This window comes from Apteryx mantelli, chromosome 8, assembly GCF_036417845.1.
Source record: "Apteryx mantelli isolate bAptMan1 chromosome 8, bAptMan1.hap1, whole genome shotgun sequence".
NCBI lineage: Eukaryota > Metazoa > Chordata > Aves > Apterygiformes > Apterygidae > Apteryx > Apteryx mantelli.
Genome location: NC_089985.1, coordinates 11,885,752 through 11,907,565, shown reverse-complemented (window position 1 = coordinate 11,907,565; position 21,814 = coordinate 11,885,752). Strand labels below are relative to the sequence as shown.

Sequence of the window (21,814 nt, the reverse complement as noted above, 5' to 3'; positions counted from 1 at the left end):
CTGTAAAGAAAAATACCAGTGAGCAGCAGGTGGGAGGATGGACTTGTCAAGGCCACTACGGGCTGGACAGAAACATGGACTGTTTATTTTCCAGATGCAAGGCAGCAAAGCAAGTCTGCTTCTGCTAATCCCAAATAAAACAACTATATCCAGAGAGTCCTCAGTGCTGAGATGGTCTACGAAGTGAGTCAGCTCAGAGCAAGAAGAGTTTTGGAAGTTGATTCTGATCCCAGAGAGGAGAGAGAAATCCCCGCTATGAGGGATGGAAAGTTAAGCAGTGACACAAGCAGTAAGAGAAGGAGGGAGGGAATATCGCTGCGGGAAAGCTCCCATGCTGAAGAGAGACAAAAACACACAGGTTGAACTTGAGGGGAGGAGAAACTGCTCACGCGATGGCCAAGAAACAACCGGATGGGGACAAAACATGTCTTGAAAGGGGAGAAAAGCAGTGATTTAGCGCAATGCGCCAGAGTCAAACTGAAGGTCACAGCGCGATGTCCTGGGAGGAACGGGGGGAAAAGCAGGCAGACAATGAGCACGATTAGCCCTGGGCACTCTCTCCCAGCAGAAGTGGAAATAGCACCTCAGAGGCAGGAGTGGACAAAAGCACGCTGGTAGGTGCTCCGGGAGGCACAAGCGCGCGTGGACAGAGGGGAGGGAGCCCTGGGCGCTCGGCACCCTCCGTCGCAAGGGGAGGAGGAGAGGCAAGCAGCTCAGGCAGTGAGGCAGGGCAGCCCTGCCGCATTTCCCAGGCTGCTCTCTGCGATGCGGGCAGCAAGGTTGGGGAGAGGAAAGAGGCCCCACCTCCGGCGGCTCCGCAGCTGTTCTGCTGGACACAAAAGGGTGAGACAGACACAGGCACGCTCGCATGGGCTGCTCCGCACCAGGCCCCTCGTCCCCCATGCAGGGGCCCGAGCGGCTGTTCCTGCCGGGGACGGCTGCCCACCAGCCCCGCTCACCCATGCTCGCCCAGCAAGGTAAGGCTCTGCCAGCTCAACCTGGGCGCAGTGGGGGACCAGTGGGGGAGGCAGGCCCCAAAGCGATGGGCAGTGCAGGTGGGAGACTCTAGGGAGAGCACAGCCCAGGGGCAGCTGGGGTCTGTCCCCTTCTGCAAGGGCGCCTCCAAAAGCCCCGGGTGTCACATTGCTGACCAAACCTAGATTATTGTCTCTGGAAGGCTGCTAGGGCTTTGGAGAACAGGTTCACCCTCGCGCTGTATGTGAGGAGCTTTAAGTTTTATGCAGGTCCTCCTCCATCCCTTTGCACCACGTAGCTGTGGACTGCGGCACACTGGACAGCCTGTATGCCACTGTCCATAGCCTTCTCCCTGAAGCAAATAAACAGCTAACAGCAGTCTTGGCATTTCCCAACCCTTGCAAGTGCTGGCTTTATTAGCAGGCTTGCTAAGGCTGAGCCGGCTGGCTTGAAATTATCTAGTAGTCTCTGAACAAGGGAGCTGGGGAATACTAGTAAATCAGCATCCAAAGAGGAATTGACTGCACCTCCTGTTAGTGAGAGTAATGTTGCTTTTCCCTTTCCCTGCTGGGGTTTGCAAATATTTTTGCCTTCCTCAGAACTGATTGCTCAAATTCCCTAACCTAACTCTCACCTCCTTGGCCTTGCAGCAGTGTGGGGGGCAGGATGCACTTTGCTCTCTGGACCCCTCATGCAGCATGACCTTCACAGACTATTTTACACAGTGTTCATGAGAGCAGGGCAGAGCCCACTGACCTGCCCATAAAATTGCAAAGAGCACTGGTGAAAATAAAACAGACGTTTTTTCCAGCACATCAGTCCATTTGACCAGTGCGCTGAGTCCTTGCTGACCCAACAGCGCCAGGCTTGCAGCATGGTGATGGGGACTGTGATGGGCCCAACCTCCATTCCTGGGCTCTGCACATCTCACAACATCAGGGCAGTGAGCAAACCCCCACTGAGTGCTGTCTGCATCAGGCTTGTGGTCAGGGTGTGATTTTTCTTCTCTTTAGATGTTCTGCAATAAACCAGGGGAGCAGAAATGTGATTGTGCTGCTGCTTCTGTGCCTAGGAGCAGGAGGCGGCTTGGCATGCCCACATCCACTGTGGGCAGCATGCAGGGCACCTGCTCTGCATGACCCAGCCTGGGGGGCCTAGCGGGCAGCCTTCCCACCTCCTTCGTCACAGCTCCAGATTCCTCACCCTCTCGCTACTTGTATTTCTCTAGAAACACTCCGAGTGGCCTGTGACCTTTATTAAGATCATACTATTTACACTACATTATTCTCCATTAACATCAGGGAGTTGATCCCCAGCTCTTTCCTCTGTTGGGCCTCCCAAAAACGGGAGAGGCTGCTACAACTTACCTGGCATTGTAACACATTCAGTCCTTAGCCATCAAGAGAAACAGCTGTTGGATTTGTAACCTGGCAGATCGTCAGGGCTTCTGTAATTAACCATGACTGCATTTTGCTTCCTGGTGGTTCTGTATTTAAGAAAGCAGAAAAATAGTTGTGAAAGTGCAGGAAAAAACATCCATGCTTTCAAACAGGCATTGTAGCCATTAGAAGAAGGAAAAGGCAGATGAGATCCAAGTGTAAATCCGTGTGACCAAAGACAAACGGGGTTACCCTGAAAAATACTTGCCTGCTTGCTTTCCACTCCTCACGTCTGTCCTCTCCTGTTCCAAAACCCAGGTCATTTGCATCAAGGGCCCCGGTGGCAGAAGGGCCTTAGAGAAGGCCGTGCCTGATGCAGATGTGGAGCATGGCAAGCCCAGCGTGCCCTGACCGGCCAGACCAGGAATACCCCTACGGCAGCTTGGAGGAGAGGACGGGGAGCCTGCACACACCGCGCGGGAGGGAGGCTGACAGCAACACTGATGAGGAGGAGGAAGCCGAGGAGCGCAACCACAGCGGTTTGGAGAACGGCTCGCCAAAGAACGGTGAGAGACTTGACCTGGTGCCCAGGGGCACCAGCCCGAGGGAGAACGTGCCCGGGGAGCTGCCACGCCGGGAAGGCGAGGTCTTCTATGAGACCTTCACCCTCATCAATGCCAACGGTGTGGCCAGGAAGCTGAACTTGCTGGTGAGCCTCCGTGCCCCGGGCGGTGAGCCCAGCTGTGGAGAGCCGCCATGCCCACGGCGCCTGCCCCGGGTGGCAAGCAGGGGCGCCAGGCCCTGTGCCCGGGGGCTGCCCGGCCCCGAACCCTTTGTGGACACCACGGTGACCTTGGAGAGTGACTTCGAGGAGGCGTCCGGAGACGGCCTCTCCGGCCACGCGGCCTTCTTGAGCATGGAGGCCAGCCAGCCCGCAGAGGGGCCCCCGGCACTCGGGGAAGCCCGAGGGGTGGCTGGCGTCACCCGGGGCAGGCCGGGGCCCGCGGCGGAAGAGCGGCCCTACAAGTGCCTGCAGTGCGGGCGGGCCTTCAAGAAATCCAGCAACCTGCTGAGCCACGTGGAGACGCACAGCGGGGCCAAGCCCTACGCCTGCGAGCTGTGCGGCAAGGCCTACTCGCACCAGGGCACGCTGCAGCAGCACCGCCGGCTGCACACGGGCGAGCGGCCCTACAAGTGCCCCTTCTGCGTCAAGGCCTACACCTGGTCCTCGGACTACCGCAAGCACATCCGGACCCACACGGGCGAGAAGCCCTACCGGTGCGCCGAGTGCGGGAAGGCCTTCGTGCGCTCCTCCGACCTCCGCAAGCACCAGCGCAACATGCACCGCAACGACAAGCCCTTCCCCTGCCCCGAGTGCGGGCGCACCTTCAACAAGCCCCTCTCCCTGCTCCGCCACCAGCGGAGCCACTTAGGGGCCACGCCGTTCCCCTGCCCCGACTGCGGGAAGGCCTTCGCCGTGGCCAGCCGCATGGTGGAGCACCAGCGGGTCCACACCGGCGAGCGGCCCTTCGCCTGCGCCGTCTGCGGCAAGGCCTTCGCCAAGTCCTCCAACCTCTTCGAGCACCAGACGCTGCACACGGGCGAGCGGCCCTACAAGTGCCCCAAGTGCGGCACGGCCTTCGCCCAGTCCTCCCGCCTCGCCCGCCACCGCCGCACCCACACCGGTGAGCGCCCCTTCGCCTGCGCCCGCTGCGGACGGGCCTTCGCCCGGGCAGCCACCCTCAAGCGGCACCAGCAGGTCCACGGCGGGGAGAGGGCGAAAACCCAGCTGGGGGGCTGGCAAGCGGCCACGCTCCCCAGCGGCATCTGCAGCGGGCAAGGAGGAGGCAGGAAAACATTTACACCCTCCGCTGTCTTCCCAGGAGAGCCCCTTTCCAGAGCAGAACTGCACTAAGTGTTTTTACAGCAATAAGCTGCTTTCTGAGATCAAGAACAGGGACTAGACAGCTGGTAAAAACGGCTTTTCCCAAGCACCTGATATCTGAGGCAATTAAAAAAAAATTAAACTCACATTTCTAACTTGCCACTTGAGAGAAATGTGCAATGGTGAAACAATTAAAAGTTAGTGCTGAGAACATGCTGTTCTTACCAGTTTGTTGCAAAGAACAAAAGGGCAAAAAGTATCTTGGGCCTTCTTTTTTCTTTTTTTGGTAATTAATCAATAGTTATTGCTGCCTCCCCAAATGTTGGAACCCAAAGGTCTTCCAAATGAGGGCAGAGATATTTAGTGGTCAGTGCCCAGCTTATCAAGCCTCACTGGTGACAAATAGCATTTTGCCACTGCTCAGTTATTCACACAAAGTGCTCAGAGCTTCCCGTTTTGGTTTACAAAACTTACCCGAAGGGTGTTTTCAGGGCTTGCCAGGAGTGGCCCCATGACGCAGCTGCAGTCCCATCCCATGCTGCCTCTCGCAGTTGGCATCCCTCGGCTCCCCCATCGCACTGATGGGCTACGGCAGCTGGAGCCAAGGCTCTTGCGGGCCGTGGAGGCAGTCGGCCGAGCGGGAACCAGTTCAGGAGCACCCCTGTGCTGCTGGGACTCATGTTAGTGTCTCTCATGCTGAGCGAAGCCGAGGATGCCCTGGGCTGGTGTTCAGCACCGTCCTTCTGGAAGGGAGCAGAGCATATTTTAGGATGAGCATCCCCTTTCCACACAGCATGAGCGGGTGAGGGACAAAGCCCAAAACAGTAGTGGGTTTATGTTGCTCCAGCCTCTGTATTGCTCTGCTTCAGCCTGACTCATCTCCTACCTGTAAGCTCTCCTAGGAAGGGTTTTGGGGCCAGCCTGGAAAAGTAAGGCAAGAGCGTGCTAAGCTGACTCCAGTCATTTCCACTGCTAGGGGTGGGTGTCATGTTTCACAGGTATGTGCACAGTCTACCAGCAAAATCTTTACAACACAAGACAGATAAGTTGCTTAAAACTCTTCCTCAAGGGAGTTTCCTGATGAGAGAAGCAAAAAAACCCAATTAGAGCCAACTGTGAATTAAAAAAGAAAAGGTCAAAAGACAGGAGAGTTCACAACACACTCAGCATCCCTCAGTCACTCAGTAAGGCTCTGCACTGGAAATTGCTAAAATCCCCCCAGGTTTGATTCCCCCTTTTGAGAGTATTGATAAAACAGATCAAGTCAGGTTTTTTCTTGCTCAGAGCTGGCTGTCTTCCAGAGCAGAGGTCTTGGACCTTCTCTCCTTAGTGGGTCAGACCTTTGCAATAATATTGCTGCCAACATTCTACCCCTCATCTTTGGGAGGATGTCCTGCATAGCTTGGATGTTGCTTGTGGATTTTTCATTCTGTCCTTCACAGTGGTGAAAACCTGCTGTAGACCTGAGCCCTGATCCCAGACTACCAGACTGTGCTGTTATTGAAAGCATGTAAACAGACCTGTAAATGATATATAAATGTGCTTGTATTGAATAGTATTGCAGCTGCCAAGGACTGACCAGGCTGGCAAGAGCCTAGCTTTATTTTTCACTCTTGCAATGTTTACTGTTTGTGATCATTACAAACTGGATGCTGTATAATACTATGTGAACGGAGAAGGAAATAATGTATTTAAAATTGGGGATATTGCTTTGTGTTCACATAAACTCCTCGATTCTGGAGCTATTTTAAAGCTGCTGTTATGTCTTAAGTGAATACACTGGAAATAAATACTCTACATCTGCTCGTGTGTGCCATGAGCCATCTAAAATTAACAATCTCTGGTGCTTTCAGTTCACATGCGCTGCTTTGTGTTTCTTGAGTAAATACAGGTATCTGTACAGATGCAGTATATTTTACTATTACTGTATGGGTGTGCATTTGCAAATGTCCAGAAGAGAAGCAGGACATGAGGTCCTGCAACTCAGAGATGTCTTTGTGTTCAGAGGCCAAAAACCTCATCCCAAGCCTACAAGTATTGCTAGAGTTGAGGTTTGGTATGCAGGATGCACAGGTCTGAGGGGAAGCTTTGCAATGAACCTGCAGGCAGTCTTGCCTCAACATGGGTTTCACTTGTGGGAACAGCACCATCACCACAGATAAACACGGTCCTCAGCCTTTGCCCACGTTCTGCACTGCTATCCTGCTTGCAAGCTGCTGAGTTGCAACCACAAGCTGACCTGCTGGTGAAGATGAGGCCTGCTGGCCATCTCTCTGCACTCAGGAAACACAGTCCCCCAACCCCCCAGCTCTCTGAGAGGGAAACATCCCCAAAGTGCACGGCAGGAGGGGAAAAACACCCCCAGTCTGCTGGGCTTGGCTCCATCAGCTAAGGCAGTGTGGTGTAAGTGCCCAGCTTTTCCCACAGTGCTCCAAAACAGCTGTGTTTTCTGAGAAGGTCAGCTCTCCTAGCGGATGTAACATTGTGCCAGGGAAAGTACTGCCATGGGGTTGCACTGAGCTATATTACCTGTATTTTTCTCAATGCAAAAGTCAAGGTCTTCCTTTTTTCAGGCTCCTGAGGCAAAGCATTCTGCACAGTCAGCAGACAGATTCCTACAAGCAGGCAAGTCCATCTTCATTTTAAAGAAGTAAGGTAGAAATATGAAATCTAGCTAACAATGAGTCCAATAGCTTTTAAAATGAAAGTACCAGGGCATAAATATTAGCAATCTTCCTAAGAGGTTCTGCAAGGAAGGCCAGTTAGATTACACTTTAAATTTTGGGGCAGGGGGATTGAATGTCATACCTTCCGATTCCCTTTTCCAATCAATGAAAACAGGTCATGCATCATCACAACACTTACCAAACAAAAGGCTTCAGACCAAGTTCTTTAGCTCTGTAGTAACTCCTGACAGTCCATGTTTTGTAACCCCTCTTTCCAAATCACTGTCAATCCACTGGGGAAATCAAGTGAACCCACTAAAAAGTCAATAAAGAATCCCTGCAGTGCTGCCAATACCAGCGGTATTTTCAGGATAACAACAACAGCCAAGATCTGAGGAAAAAGAGAATTGGCACAAGCTCTTTCAAACAGGAAAACGGGCTGGACTCCATCTCAGCAACCAGGTCAGTAAACCATGCTGACTCTTTTGGAATAAAGCTTATCATACTTAACAAAGAACATCTGTGCATTGAGGAAGATGTTTCTTTTAAAAAGGTGCCAGGTAATTATCAGGAATAGCTGCTAAATGGCAAGTTGATGACCAAATTACCTTGCTGTTACCTGTGCGTGGCTCTGAGCCCAGGAACCTATTTCTTAGTGTCCCTTGCAGCCAACAAGACCTGTGTTGTTAGCTTGTACAGAAACAGATCTGCACACAGCAAATTACTACACCTGCTTTCAGATTTAAAGACTCTAGATAACAATTAAGATACAAACCTTAATGAGAAAAGGAGCTGATAGCTGTGTTGTTTTCTTCGACTAGATAAACAAGAGGAAAGACATTATATCTGAATTGCACATGCACATTCACTTGAGCACACTCTCCCCCAGAAAAAAAACGTTCCCAAATGGTTAAGGGGCAGTTTGGAAGCATGATCACCCTACAGCAAATTTATAAGCGAGCTGCACTCTTGCAGAGACCTGTGCTTTTTGTTTCACAAGCTAGTTCCCATTCAGTGATTGTTCTTTTAAGGTGACTCTAACCTTACACAAGCCCACAAATTCTTAACTTCTCCAAGTATCTGACACAGCCGGAATCATCACATTAAAAAAAACATTTTCCTTTCTGCTTCCAATACGTTACCCTAGTGAAATGTTATTGATCTGCTGTTCTGTTGGTGAGATCTCAGCCCCTGTTTGTTTTCAGTCTGCAAGTGGGAAAACTATAGTGGGGGCTCCTTATGCCAACAGAAACTTTATTTTACAAGATCAGAGGTAGATCATCACATGATGAAGCCTCACTTTAAATAAAAGGTGCCTGCTCCAGAGATTTCAATCCCCTTTGCTGAGATTAGTTTAAAGCTGATGGATTGCTTTGTGCTCCCTGGTTATATCAAAGGCTCCTGCTTCAGACTCCTCCACACCATGAAAGGGCAAACACTGTAAAAGGAAAAAGATGGTATGCGTAGGAGCGGAAAGACTGTACAGAACTGGCCTTTCCTTTGTGCAAGGTGCTACACCCACCCACAGCCACAGCTGCTCCTGGTGCTTAGTACACTTCAACAGATGGCAAAGGTGTAAGGCCACTTTCGGATTTCACTCCAAAAGCATGGGAGTATTTACCATGCAACACATTTGTTAACAAAGTGAGAAAACAGTTTTGTAGCTGCCAAGGGCTGGCCGGTGACTCCAGGCAAGTGAGTGCCAGGACTCCCCAGTGCTGGAGCTATTTTAACTTACCAGTCTTGCGATAATTTTCCTATGATAGAATGAGCTGGGTAGAGAGGGGACAGGAGAATTAACAAAGGATACTTTTACATTCCACCGTTCATAAGCACTAGCTAAAGACCAAGAGCACTTGCATGATCAGGATCCCCTGCTGATCTCGGAGCTCCAGCCCTGAGCCTGCGTCCATGGTGCTTCCATGAATGCCCCGAAGATGAAGACTGGCGAATGAGTCCTCCTCACAGCACAATATTAGCAAAAGGAACTGCTTCTTCCATGGCTTTTATGCACAAGTGAGCTAAGAGATACTGTGGCTAGTCTGCACAAAGAAAAATGACTTCTGTTGAAACCACATGTGTCAAAACCTCTCTAAGAAAGCAAGGCTGCAGAGAAATTACATTTGCTCATTAGCTCTCTTCCCATTTTAGCCAGCTGTCATTGTGACTGGCTATGTCTGTTGTGGTCCACCAGCAACTCAGGCTGCCACTAGGACACACTCAGGGCCTGGGAGGGTTTTCCAAGCCTTCTCAATTTACATTAAAAACATAAGGGGTACTGCAGAAGGGACGATCTCTGGTTGCAAGGGATTTCATGTAGCTTGTGCAGGAGTTAGTGGAAGTTTCTTTGAACAGGGTTCAACAGCCTTTTCCCAGAAACCATCACACATTTTAATTACTCCCTTCACACATTCAAGCACTTTACATCCAAGTCAACCTTCCAGGCAAGTATCTTTTTAATAACCTTTTAGTTAAGCCTAGTAGTTTTCATTTCACCAACCATTTAATTTTCCCATTAAATAAGCCTTTGTTCAAAACACTTTCAACATTATGCTCTTACAGGTATGAATTCCACCAACTGCTAATCCCAAACAGCAGAATAACTAGATGTCCCCAATTAGTGCAACTGTCTAATCAGAACAGTCACACAACATAAAGGCGTGCATACCAGTGCAATTTAATTGAGTACTAAAACCCCCTACAGCAAGAACACTGAATACCCAAGGGAGAAGGGAAGGGGGCTGCTGGAAAGGGTATACTGTAGCTGACGACTTCAAAATGGGTTTAGAGGACGAGGGTGAGAACTGAGTGCATGGTAGCTTTTGGGGTAGCTTTGTCACTGTGCTATTCACCCTCTCTCCGGGTTGTTAAAGATTATGTTGAAAAGCACGGCCCCTGCAGAACACCACTGATGACCCCCCTCTGCAGATCATTTCTTTTTGGCCAGTAATTTTTCCATGTTTAGACCTTCCCTCTTAGAAAGACTAAGCATCCCTCAGTTAAGAGCCTTTGGTGAGGGACTCAGTCAAAAGCCTTTTGGAAATCTAAAATCGTACTGAAACTATGAGAATGGTCCCTCACAGTTGTAATAAATGCACATGACACGCAAGGGCCAGAGCCACTCAGGTAGAGGTACCAGTGTTGCAACAGCACATCATTTCAGAGACAACATAACATTTCCCTAAGAACCGGCATACAGATCAGTTCCCTAATCCAGACACTCTGTTGTGGAATGAAATTAAAATGATGCATTAGTGAGGCTGGGAGAGCTGGCCTCCCATCCATGACAAGCTAACCTACTGCTGAGGACAGTCATTCAGCTTGATTTGAGCCAAGGTCCTCACACCAAATACTACAGTGACCACACTTGTAAAACGCTTGCTCCGCTGTTGCACAGATGGAGGGTGCTGAGCAGACAGCACCCCACAAACAGCAACACCACTGATCCAAGTTCTGAGACACGGCGCTTGGATTTCATCGCTGCACGGGAATCCAGGGGAATGCAACAGTTATTTTTTACTCTATTAAATACGCAAACACAATCAGTACTTTACATTAAATAGCCCAGTACTAAATGTAAAGGTACATTACCCCAAAGTTTAACATTCAGTGTGCTGCAGAACTTTATGCTGAAAATGCACAACTCATTAGAAAGAAATTAGTGAAATTATGGTAGCTGGCAGTGGGAAGAAACAAAGTTTTCTGACACTGAAAGGAAACTAAAGCTGTGATGTAAGGACGAACTGGTTGATTCTACCACAGTGATTAATTGTAGACTATTTTAAGTGTCATAATTAAGTTTCAAATGTAAAAACCCCAGTGCCATAACTGAGGCAACATATTCCCCTTCGGAAGCTACAGTCTTTGGGTATTTGGCAACATCTGCCCAAATCTGGAGAGCTAGATTCTAAGAGAATTTTTCTTCACTAACCGTTTGAGTCCAAATTAAAGCAGAGTCCAGCAGACACTTTGGGTAGTACACAGACACCTGTGTACACATCACAGAACACCTGAATCAAACACAGTCCTCCTATGAGACGTTTCCTTACCTCTGAGAAAATCAAAAAAATCTTTTTTAAATCAAAAAGATTCCTATGCAATGATTAGCAAAAGGTGACTTAAATTTGGTCTTTTTCCCGCTCTTTGTATTTTATGTTTTCAAAAATTTGCTACTGTAATACTCAGCTGGACAGAGTAAGAGCACAAAGTTCCATTAGAAACACAAATCTGTTCAAATCCCCCACCTGAACAACATGCACCATCATAGCCAAAATAAAGCTCTCTTTCCATCATTAACAGTCATTCAACTAATCACATGAAGGTGTGTAAGGGATGAGTACACCCTTAGATAAAAAATTTATGAAATACAGTTGATAATGGTTCCATTTATTATGGAACTTTTTTTTTTTTTTTTAAATAACCAACAGGATACTTCCCCTTCAAATAAAAATACCTAATAAAAAGAAAAAACTCAACAGAACGCACAGACAGAAGGGGGCATCTCTGGACTGTTCTGTCTTAGCAAAGACCTGCAACAACAGATATCCAAATTCAGTGCTGAAGAACAATCTTGCTCCAGAGAGCAGGGACAGTGTGTTCGGTGACCAAGACTGCAGAGGAAAGCTCCATGGCCCACACATGCTTGCAGAAAGCTCAACCTGATGCACCTCCAATTCAGCTAATAAACACAGCAGTAATGAAGTTATTTCTTCATACAACGCCAGTTTAAAGCCAGGCAGCAACTTCTGTCAGTACAAGTTGCAGAGCTCCCTACGATGTAGTGTTCCCCACCGTCAGGAAGTGGGATCCAGAGTGGCTGTTGCGCATGCGATGGAGTGCTCTCTTCAGCCCAGTTGGACAGGCCTCATTCAGGTAAGAAGCAACCAAGGCGACCACAGTCACAATGAACAAAGTATTAAGATTTGTCCAATTTGTGTGTACGCTCATGCCTCCGTAGGGTTCCAGACTCAGTGAAGGAATGACCACAGTAAGCACAAGAGTAGGGCTTCTCTCCAGTGTGGATCCGCTGATGGCGCTGGAGCGATGCCAGCCGGGTGAACGTCCCTCCACACTCCTCGCAATAGAAGGGACGCTCCCCAGAGTGAGTCTGCTGGTGTCTTTTCAGCCTGAGCAGCTGGACAAATGCCATGCCACATTCTTGACATTTATAAGGCTTGTCCTGTCGGTGGATCACCTTGTGTTTGGAAAGCAGGTTAGGCTTATCGAAACCCTTGCCACATGTCGGACAGGCGTAAGGTTTATAGTCTTCTTCCTCAGCTTTTCGGTTTTCTGCACAAGGCTGATCAGTGTACTCAACACTGTGTTGGTTACGGTGCACTATTGACCAGGGGTTCCTAGCCATGCCATTTCCTAAGATCACCATGGAACGCTCTATCTTGTGTACGTTGCGTAGGTGCCTCCAGACATCAGCCGTGCGGATGAAACCCTTGTCACATTCTGGACACTTATGTGGCCTGTCACTAGAATGAATGAGCTTGTGCATTCGCAAATTTGCAGCACGGAAGAACTCTTTGCCACAGACAGGACATCGGTATGAGTTTTCCACGAGATGGATTTGCTTGTGTTCCTGCAGCTCATTCATACCCTGGAAAGAGGCACCACACTTCTTGCACCGATAAGGCAAAGGTTCCCCAGAGATGGGCTCCAACTCCTCCTCACCAAAAACATCAGTAAGAACAGTGTTTTCATCATCATTACAGAGCCTTCTCTGTGGTTTCTTGGAGCACTTAGAGGAACTGTGTTCTAAATCCTCATCTTCACACTGCAAGTCAAAGTTGGTACTGGAGGTGACAAATATCCCAGCTGTAGTCTCACCTCGTTTTTGGTAGTAGGTCTCATAGGTCTCTTCATCTTCACACTGCAACTCTACAGGAAGCTCCTGTTTACCTGAAGGTCCAGCAGGGTTACAACGAGGAGTGGATCTCTGTGAGTAATTCATGTCTACCTCCTTCTGGAGGCTAGATTTGTGGCCCACCCATTTATTGGTCTGTCTGGAATAATTTGAATGCTTCTCACCTGTGTCACACGTGTTACTCTCAGAGTCCCAGTCCGCCTTCACATCCATCTTCTGACGTGTATGCTGTGTTTATCTGTGTATACCAAGATCTTCAGGTCTTTCATGGTAAGTACATCTCATTCTCAGATCTGTTCAGTCCTCCCTAGAAAGCAACAAAAAAATTTATCATGTGATTCTCTGATATTAACACAAAATAAACATATATCATCACAGTAAAGACTGTGTTATGATTAAAAGAATGGAACAGATTATTAGTTATGCAGTGGGAGAAACAGAATCATCATCTATCATATATGTAGAACATATACATTCAGCATATAGAATACACACAGAATACATTTTAATAAAGTTAAATCCTCTATTATAATCCAGTCTTTGTTAAGAATGTAAATTGTTAAACAATTTCCATTTAAATTCACCTAAAGACTAGAAATCTTAAGAACTTTGGGGTCAAAACACTTTAGGCTAAGTCCTACGCTTATCTCCCTAGCTGCCTCACAGCAGGTCTTCTTCCCAATGATTCACTTCTAATCCTTTTTTTTAAATTGCTATATATAAACTAAGGGTAGCAGTCACAAGGTGTTTTTCTTGCAGAAGCTGGTTAGGTAATGCAATGACACCCAGTGACTGTGTTAACCAAACAGCCAAACCCAGAGCAATCAAAGGCTCTGTACGGAAGGGGGGGTCTGATTCTCATGTGTGGCTCACTGGGAACGGGGGCACTGTGAATGCCTTTAGCCTCTCATCCCAACCGCATTATCATAAAGTTTGCAGGGATCATTCAGGTTCCCATGCAACCATCAGCTGGCACCATACAGTGAAGAGAGACGTGCTGGAGCCATATGTAAGCAAAGGCATAAAAGGGCAGTCTAGGAAGCTCGCTAGTCAACCTTTCAGACTTCAAAGCACAGCTAATAATCTGCCACAGCTGACCCACCAGAATAGCTTCAAATTCTCTGGGTAAATTCCCTTTGCAAACTGGCTTTGCTAGCAGAAAATACGAGCAGCAGTAATTGCTCAGGAAAACCTCTCTGAGTCACAAACTTTCTTGTGAGGAGCATGCTTTCGCTTATGCATACCAAAGAGTGGGTCTGAAAGAGGTTCCCGAGATTTGTCCCAGCAGCCTCTGTTGACAGCAGATCCACATGGAGCTTTCAGTCACCCAGTTTTAAACCTGAATTTGGCTTGAATAGCTAGTCTAACCTTAGAAAGTGCATTTTACTCATCCTGCACGGTTAACTCGGCTGCTCTTCCGACCTCCACCATCTCCTTCACACCCACTTTTTTTATATTCCCTTTACTCATACTCTTTCTCCATTTCCTCTTGGCTGCTTTTGTCTGGGTTAAGACTTCTCTGAATACAAGCATATATATACGTATATATAATGTGTGTGTGTGTATAAATATGTAGGTATGCATATATTTCTGCATTTACATGTGTATGTAAATATAAAGATTGCCTATTTATTTTCAGTAGGTTTAACCAGTAACAAGGGCATTACAGCAATGCACTTTAAGTGAAAGGTCTTATTCACATCTCAGAAAGGCCAGTTTCATTCAAGATACAAACTGAGCTTTCTTCTACTGTGATACTGAAAACAAGTCTGAATTAATTTTCTTCATTAGTCACTGTCTGGAAAACAATGGGTCAAGTCATCCATCAGCTTCAACTATTAGTTAATTTAGTAGCACCTGCATGAAAATAGGAACTATTTTTCCCCTCCAGTATGGGGCTGAGTATCGCCAGGAGAACGCCTTCAGCTTCCTGGTAAAGTAATGGGTTGCTTTGCTATTTCTGTTGCTGAAGATAAACTTTTCACGGACGGCTTGGCTTAACAAAACTCCCTGAGAAAGGCCATTCTTACCAGCCCAACGCAAGAGGACTTGTAAGCGGGAGCGCATTTAAATGATGATGCAAGCTTAAAGAAACCGCGATTTTTCAGGTGCAGACAGACAGACAGACAGACGGGTAAGGCAAACCCCCGGCCCAAGAGCCCGCCCGCCCCGCGGCCCCCGCACGCCATCTCACCCGTCGCGCCGCCGCGGAGCCAGGCGCCCGGCGGGGAGGCTGCCGCAGCGCCGGGGCAGCCGCCGCCGCCGCCGCCCCGCGGGGGACGGGACGCGCCGCGCCGCCGCCGCTCGGGCCGGGGCCGGGGCCAGGGCTGGGCCGCCCCCTGCGCCGGCGCGCCCGGCCCGGCCCCGGCCTCCGGCGCGGCGCAGCCGCAGCGCGCCGAGGCCGCAGCGCCGCCGGCAGCGGGGCGGCGCCGCTGTCGCCGCCGCTCTCCGCTCCGCTTTGCCCTGCGCCCCTCCTCAGCCCGGCCCCGCGCTGCGCGCCGCCGGGCTGCTGCAAAGCCAGGCGGGCCTGGGCTGCCGACCTCGAGAGAGGAGGAGGAGGAGGAGGAACCCGAGCAACGCAGGGCAGCGAGGCCGACAGCTGCACGGAAACGTCCAGATGTACCAAGCTGTTGCTTAAAATGAGCTGGTGCCCTCCCCGCTCACACTCCCCCTGCAAGGCTCTTCCCAAACCTCGGTGCTCCCGGGGCTAGAAGCCTTCCTCCAAACTCCAGTGTACAGTAATTCACTGATCCCCCCCCCCCCCCCCGGCAGTAACTGTTCTTCCCATGGACGTTTAGGCAGACACTGGATTCCCTCTGAAGCTGTGCTTGGTCAAAAGACATAGGCTCAGCTCTTGTCAGGCTGCCTTTCCACACCCCTGACTTGTTTGCTTCACTTCCACTTGGAATGATATTTTCTTCAACTTGAGTGTCCACAACTGCACTCAGCATTTCTAGTAGAGTCCCACCAGGACCTTTCACCAATGGCACTATTTCTTCATTCCTACCGGAAATCCTTTGCCCGATACATTCTAGGATCCCCTTTGCCCTTTTCAAGGCCACAGCACAACAGCAGTCCATAGGCATTCTCAGGCTCCTTTCCTCCATCATTTACAGCTGATAAGCCACTGGTTTGGAGCACAAATTTCTATCTTTTCTATGTCACTGCTTCTGGAGGACCTCTCACTCGTCTTCTATGGTTCTCCAGTCCTGCCTTCTGTTCACTCTCCATCTTAGCACATTTCATTCCCACATATCCATTTTTACAGTAGCATCACTAACATAATCATTCAACAGGAGGGGTCCAAAGTCCAATCCTCTGGGAACTCTGTCAAGAGCCTCCCAACAGCTTCTGTTGCACAACAGTTAGTGGTCCCAGTCCCCTTTATGCTCTGCACTTGCCTCTAGTCCTTGCACTGACCAATGTTGTACTTGCTGCAGTTATAATTATTCTCCAGGATTACTGTGTAACTTGAAGAGCAGAGATTGCTCCCACTTTTAACACCACATTTATTTTGCACATTGGACAGCTATGTTGTTGCTATATTCTGCTAACAAAATTCTCAAGGGTTTTGAAAATGAGCATCTACCAGTAACAGCAAATACAGAACTGAGATTAAAAATGAATGGAAGAGTGTACATTATAGCATTTAAATATGGTATATGAGAAGGCTCAAAGTTACGCTTTTATGTGATCTAACAGATCTTTCTAAAAATAAACACGAAACCAGGAACTACTCTTCTGGGAGCTGAGAGTAGGGAAAAGAAACATAACTACTCCTTGTCCCTAACTGAAAAGCAAATTACTTTTGAAAGCACAGTAAGTGGCAGTTGACTTTCTTCCAATTAGCCAGTTAAAAAATAAATTGGTAACATCTCTTTAAAAATAGGCCTTGAATCCAATCAGAAATCCACATACATGTTGCTTAGTATGATGAATTTTGCAGAGAAAGAACCATAATTCCAACTCTCACAAACTGGAAAAAAACTCAGAAGATTTTCATCATTTTTATTATCATTTTTTTCCTGAATTTAAAATTCTTAGACATCTCTTACAGTAATGCAGTAGATGGCCAGGCTAAAGGCTTTCTTCTGCCTCGACTCAAGATGCACAGAACCACATACTCCTTCCACATACATTACTGGAAGCCAAGCACGCAACCCTCTCTTCATTCATCAATATTCATAAGGAAAACTCTAGTAATATATAAGCACATGAGGGACCAACACCTCCACAGGCAAGCACATTTGCATGGGGTGCAGATGACAAATGGCCATTTTTAAAAAATCCAAATTATGGATTATTACAACTAATACAGTAAAAGAAGACAGCATGTATGGATGGAAGGGATGGATGAATTGTTCTGATCACGTGGGCTGGGCAGCCTATCGGGACAGTTCTGCAAAACCAGCATCAGAGGGTGGTGATAACCCAGACAGTAATATCATAACTTAGAGATCACATGTGCACAAGAGCTCTAATTCAACATGTGAGCCTTACATGCTTAGATGCCCCAGATGAGTCCAACTAGTCCTGATAATACCCAACAACTGTGCATCTCTTGACTTCAACCTGATACAATGGCAGTGGAAGCATTTCCTCTTGCAGCTGCCAGGGAATGGTGTACCACCAGCAAACACTGGTCTTCCCTGTAAGGATCAGAGTTCCTTAGAATCATGTCATCTAGCCAGAGTTATACTGGCTGTCTTGCAGACAGTGACTGGGGATAGGCCCTTTTGCACCTCTATTTATGAGCAGAATTTTTCAAAGCAGAGTGTACAAATTAGGTCAAAAGGAAACAACATAGCCACCAGCGCGCAGAGTTCTGGAAACTACGGAGTTTTCATTTTGTGTGTGCGCTCATGTCTCCTCAAGGAACCTGACTCAGTGAAATCCTGAGCACAGTAAGCACAAGAGTAGGGCTTCTCTCCAGTGTGGATCCGCTGATGGCGCTGGAGCGATGCCAGCCGGGTGAACGTCCCTCCACACTCCTCGCAATAGAAGGGACGCTCCCCAGAGTGAGTTTTCTGGTGTCTTTTCAACCTGAGCAGTTGCACAAAGGACTTCCCGCATTCGTGACATTTATAAGGCTTGTCTTGCCGGTGGATCACCTTATGTTTGGAAAGCAGGTTGGGCTTATGGAAACCTTTGCCACATGTTGAACAGATGTATGGTTTACACTCTTCCTCTCCAGGCATCTGGTCACCAGAACAGTGCTGATAAACATCTCCCACACCATTCTGGTTCCTGTGTACTGGAGACCACAGGTTCCTAGCCATACCATTTCCTAAAATCTTTGAACGCTCTATCTTGTGTACATTGCGTAAGTGCCTCCAGACATCAGCTGTGCGGATGAAACCCTTATCACATTCTGGACATTTGTATGGCCTGTCACTGGAATGAATGAGCATGTGCATTCGCAAGTTTGCGGCACGGAAGAACTCTTTGCCACAGATAGGGCACTGACATGAGTTTTCCACAAGATGAATTTGCTTGTGTTCTTGCAACTCACTCACATCCTGGAAAGAGGCATCACATTCCTTGCTCCTGTAAGTCAAAGTACTTCCAGAGATGGGCTCCAAGTCCTCCTCCTCCTCCTCAAAAGAATCAATAAGAATGATGCTTTCATCATCCTCGCTTATCCCTCCTTGAGGTTCCTCCGAGTGTTCAGAGGAACTGCGCTCTAAATCCTCATCTTCACACTGCAGGTCAAAGTTGGTACTGGAGGTGACAAAAACCCCAGGGGTGGTTGAGTTACGTTTCTGGTAGTAAGTTTCAAAGGTCTCCTCTTCTTCACACTGCAGTTCTACAAGGATTTCTTGTCGTACAGAAGGACCAGCAGGGATGCACCCAGGACTAGAAGGTGGTGAGTAATCTTCCTCCACCTCCAGCTGGAGGCTGGCTTTGCGGCCCACCCTCTCAGAGGTTTGCCTGGAATTACCTGAGTGTTCCTCACCTGTGTGACAAGTGTCATTAACAGAAACCAAGTCCACCTCCATCCTATGGTATCATATACTGCTTACTTGTTAGTATTTGTGGAGACAGGGAGTACAAATTCCTGTGACCTTTCATGATTAGCTTCTTTCATCGCAGCTTCCTTAGAAAAGAAACAAGAATTTCATTAACTGCCAGGCAAAGGTAGTGTTTGAGATGTTACTTTAATTGAAAAGACTTAAGTAGTAATACATAATGCAAAACACTCCAAATAGTAATTCATGGGTTAGATTGAGAATCTAGACCAACTCTATTCAGTACACCATGTTTTCTGTTGTTGGTCTGAAGACACAGAAAAGGGTTTCTGTGTCAGGGGAGTAAGACCAACATGCACACACCCCAACACTCAACCCCACAAGTTTTCAACACACTCATATGATCCACGAGTGTGGTCCCAAAACTAGCCTCTTGCTCTCAGTAATGAAAAGTGGGCTACCCTACTAATATTTCCTTCTTAACCCTAAAATAAAAGAAAATAAAAAACACAATTCAGAGAGGTCTTATCTCACACACACTGGTCTTCCAGACTCATATACTTGGCTCTATCATGTTCTGCCATGTTAATACTTCCTCCTAATACTGAGGTACTTAAAATGTAGTCTGCCTTCTATTTCATTCTTATATATGTTGTATTTATGAGTACCTGATCTCATTAAATTCTAACCCTTTTCCATCCAGCACACAAAACAAGCTGTAATTCTCAAGGGAAAAGAGGCAGAAAGGTAAGTGAAACACATATCTCTTTACAACATATGGTACCCATTAAAACTACATTATTGATGCCGTGCACCCATCCCACATTTATATTTCCAATACACATATACTTATAATTTTGCAAGAAAACCATAGAGGACCAAGCCACAGAAAGATTTAATGACTTGCTAAATCTCAGAAAGAAAGTCTGCATGAAACAAGACTTGATCCCAAATCCTTCTCCTTTACACTACCTCATTTTTACACATTTTATATGTGAAGGATCTGTCAGGACAGATGAGTAGCTGTAATGTGCTATTTGTCAGTTAGATCTGCTTTGAATTTATCTTTTTTTTTTGGGGGGGGGGGGAGGTGTTTGTTTGTTTTAAGGATTAGACTCTACACTGTCATGTTTCTGCTCAAGTTCCCTAAAAGAGACTATCTTGCTTGCTGTCACAATGGGGACTTATGTATTTATGAAAGCTTTTAGATCACATTCAATCAAACTTGCATTTTCATTGGCCATATAGGTTTTTCCCCCAAGTCTTGGCTACTTTCTGTTAGGACTGCTATAAACACTTCAAACATCTGAGAGCTCCAGATTCTTTGCCGGAGGGGGGGAGGGGAGAGGTTCTCTTTTAAGTAGGAGCTGAGTCAAGGCAGACTAATTGATATTTGACTGATATGAACCTTTAGCTCCCCAGGGAAAGATAGGCTCCCTTTAATGCACAGAGCTTAGCTGCAAGACTAGCAATAGCAATTTACTCTTAAGAGAAGCTGAATTTTGCAAGAACATCATCAAGGTATCCAAAACCAGGTGCTCTCCTACCAAAGCTGATTATATACCACATGCTGCATGCTACAGCCACAGTAAGGGAGAGAGCAGTCAACCCTACAGCAATACGCAGCTGAGAGCGCAATGCAAGAGGGTTCAGGCTCTCATGATACCCTCTCTCCTGTCACCAGGAGCAAGGAGCCCCTATCTCTAGCCAGCTCCAGCCTGGTGTCATAACACGCTCTCCCATGAAGCTCTCCAGGAACTTCTAGGTCTCTGGACCCCAGACAACTGGCATCTCCAAAACGAGACATTCAAGAGAGGAACATGGTGAGAAAACAAGTCCTAACCGCAGCCAAAGTCAGATACAGTCACAAAATCTAGAGACAAGCCATAAAGAACATGGGACAATCAACTAGGGGAAAGCTGGTAAGGACCACAAAAGGCATGTTAGTCAATGGCCATTCTGGTACACTCTCGTTTCTCAAACTTACATTTTCCTTTGCAGATACTGATCTGGATGGTCACCAACTCTCTATGTGAAACCCTCATCTGATTTTGCCAATATCCCCAGCCCATCTCTGCCCACCCCACTGAAGTGCTGGATGCAAGAGCGTAACAGGGTCGGCAGAGCAACCAGCCCAGCTCCCCAACCCTTACGGCATGGGGAAGGGGTGCCTGCGCAAGAGCACCCGCACCCTACAGCTTCCCATGGCCAGGGGCTGCACTTTCAGGGGGACGTTTCTCTTATCCATATGCCCCATGAGCCTTAGGCATATTTAACCTTGAAAACCCGTACAAAACGCATACACAAAGAGAGCTAAATGAGAAACCTGCGCCGACTGAACAGTTATCGCAATACCCTTGACCCATACTTATTTATTTTCACTGCAGCTGCCGGATGAATTGGCTGACTCAAATAACCACTTGATAACCTAGTCAAACAACCACTCAGCCAAAAGGATTTTTCTGAAGCGCCCGACTAAGCGCAAGCGGGATGTTTTGGATGGTGTCCCAAGGAACCATCCACTCTTTGCAAGGGTATTTTTCTTTAACGCTCAGCCGCACTCACAGCAGACGCGATGAAACCGGAGGAGCAGACCTCACTTGACACCGCGCCTCCCTCCAGCCGCGCCGGGACCAAAGTTTCCGCGCCCTCTCCCGGCGCTGCTGCCCGCGCCCGCCTCTCCCCGCCGCGCCGCACCGCCCAGGCCGCGGGCGGCCGCTGGCCCTGCCGGGGCCGCAGCCCCCGCCGGCTCTCAGGGCGCTCCGCGGCCGGCGGCGGCCATGTTGTGCCGGGACCACCTGCAGGAAGGAGGAAAACAAACCGCGCCGCCGGCGGCCCCGCCCCGCCCCGCCCCCGCCGGCCGCGCCGCCGACCGCCAACGGCCGGCCGCGGCGCCGCGCCACCGGCAGCGCCCGCCACCAACCGCCGCTGGCGGCGCCCGGCCCGGCCCCGCACCCGGCCGAGCGGCCCGGCCGGAGAGCGGCCCTCGGCCCCCGCGTGCCTCACACGGCCGGGGACCGGCCCCTGTCACACCTCCGGCGTGACTGACACGGCCAGGGACCGGCCCT

At 48.5% G+C, this 21,814-nt stretch overlaps 2 protein-coding genes and 1 long non-coding RNA gene across 3 annotated transcripts; 1 reads left to right on the top strand and 2 right to left on the bottom strand.

The window, feature by feature from the left end:
• Positions 1-1,879: 1,879 nt before the first annotated feature.
• LOC106493978 (uncharacterized) lies at positions 1,880-6,977 on the bottom strand. The gene is made up of 5 exons (XR_010884828.1): positions 6,769-6,977; positions 5,126-5,316; positions 4,714-4,982; positions 2,343-2,461; positions 1,880-1,993 (listed from the first exon to the last, which is right to left on the bottom strand). It is a non-coding gene; the product is annotated as an uncharacterized lncRNA (long non-coding RNA).
• On the top strand, positions 2,743-4,315 carry ZNF648 (zinc finger protein 648). The gene has a single exon (XM_067300415.1). The coding sequence runs from the start codon at positions 2,743-2,745 to the stop codon at positions 4,267-4,269; it is 1,527 nt and encodes a 508-aa protein (XP_067156516.1). The 3' UTR covers positions 4,270-4,315.
• A 2,412-nt stretch (positions 6,978-9,389) lies between the features above and the next one.
• Positions 9,390-21,468, bottom strand: LOC106494101 (zinc finger protein 665-like). Its single transcript, XM_067300636.1, has 4 exons — positions 21,312-21,468; positions 17,611-18,874; positions 16,383-16,386; positions 9,390-13,005 (listed from the first exon to the last, which is right to left on the bottom strand). Exons 2-4 carry the CDS (start codon positions 18,774-18,776, stop codon positions 11,821-11,823), a joined length of 2,355 nt encoding a protein of 784 aa, XP_067156737.1. The 5' UTR covers positions 18,777-18,874; positions 21,312-21,468; the 3' UTR covers positions 9,390-11,820.
• Positions 21,469-21,814: the final 346 nt, after the last annotated feature.

Bases quoted from the DNA above. Each gene is read 5' to 3' on its own strand.
- LOC106494101 (XM_067300636.1), bottom strand. From the start codon at position 18,776: ATGGAGGTGGACTTGGTTTCTGTTAATGACACTTGTCACACAGGTGAG.
- ZNF648 (XM_067300415.1), top strand. From the start codon at position 2,743: ATGGCAAGCCCAGCGTGCCCTGACCGGCCAGACCAGGAATACCCCTAC.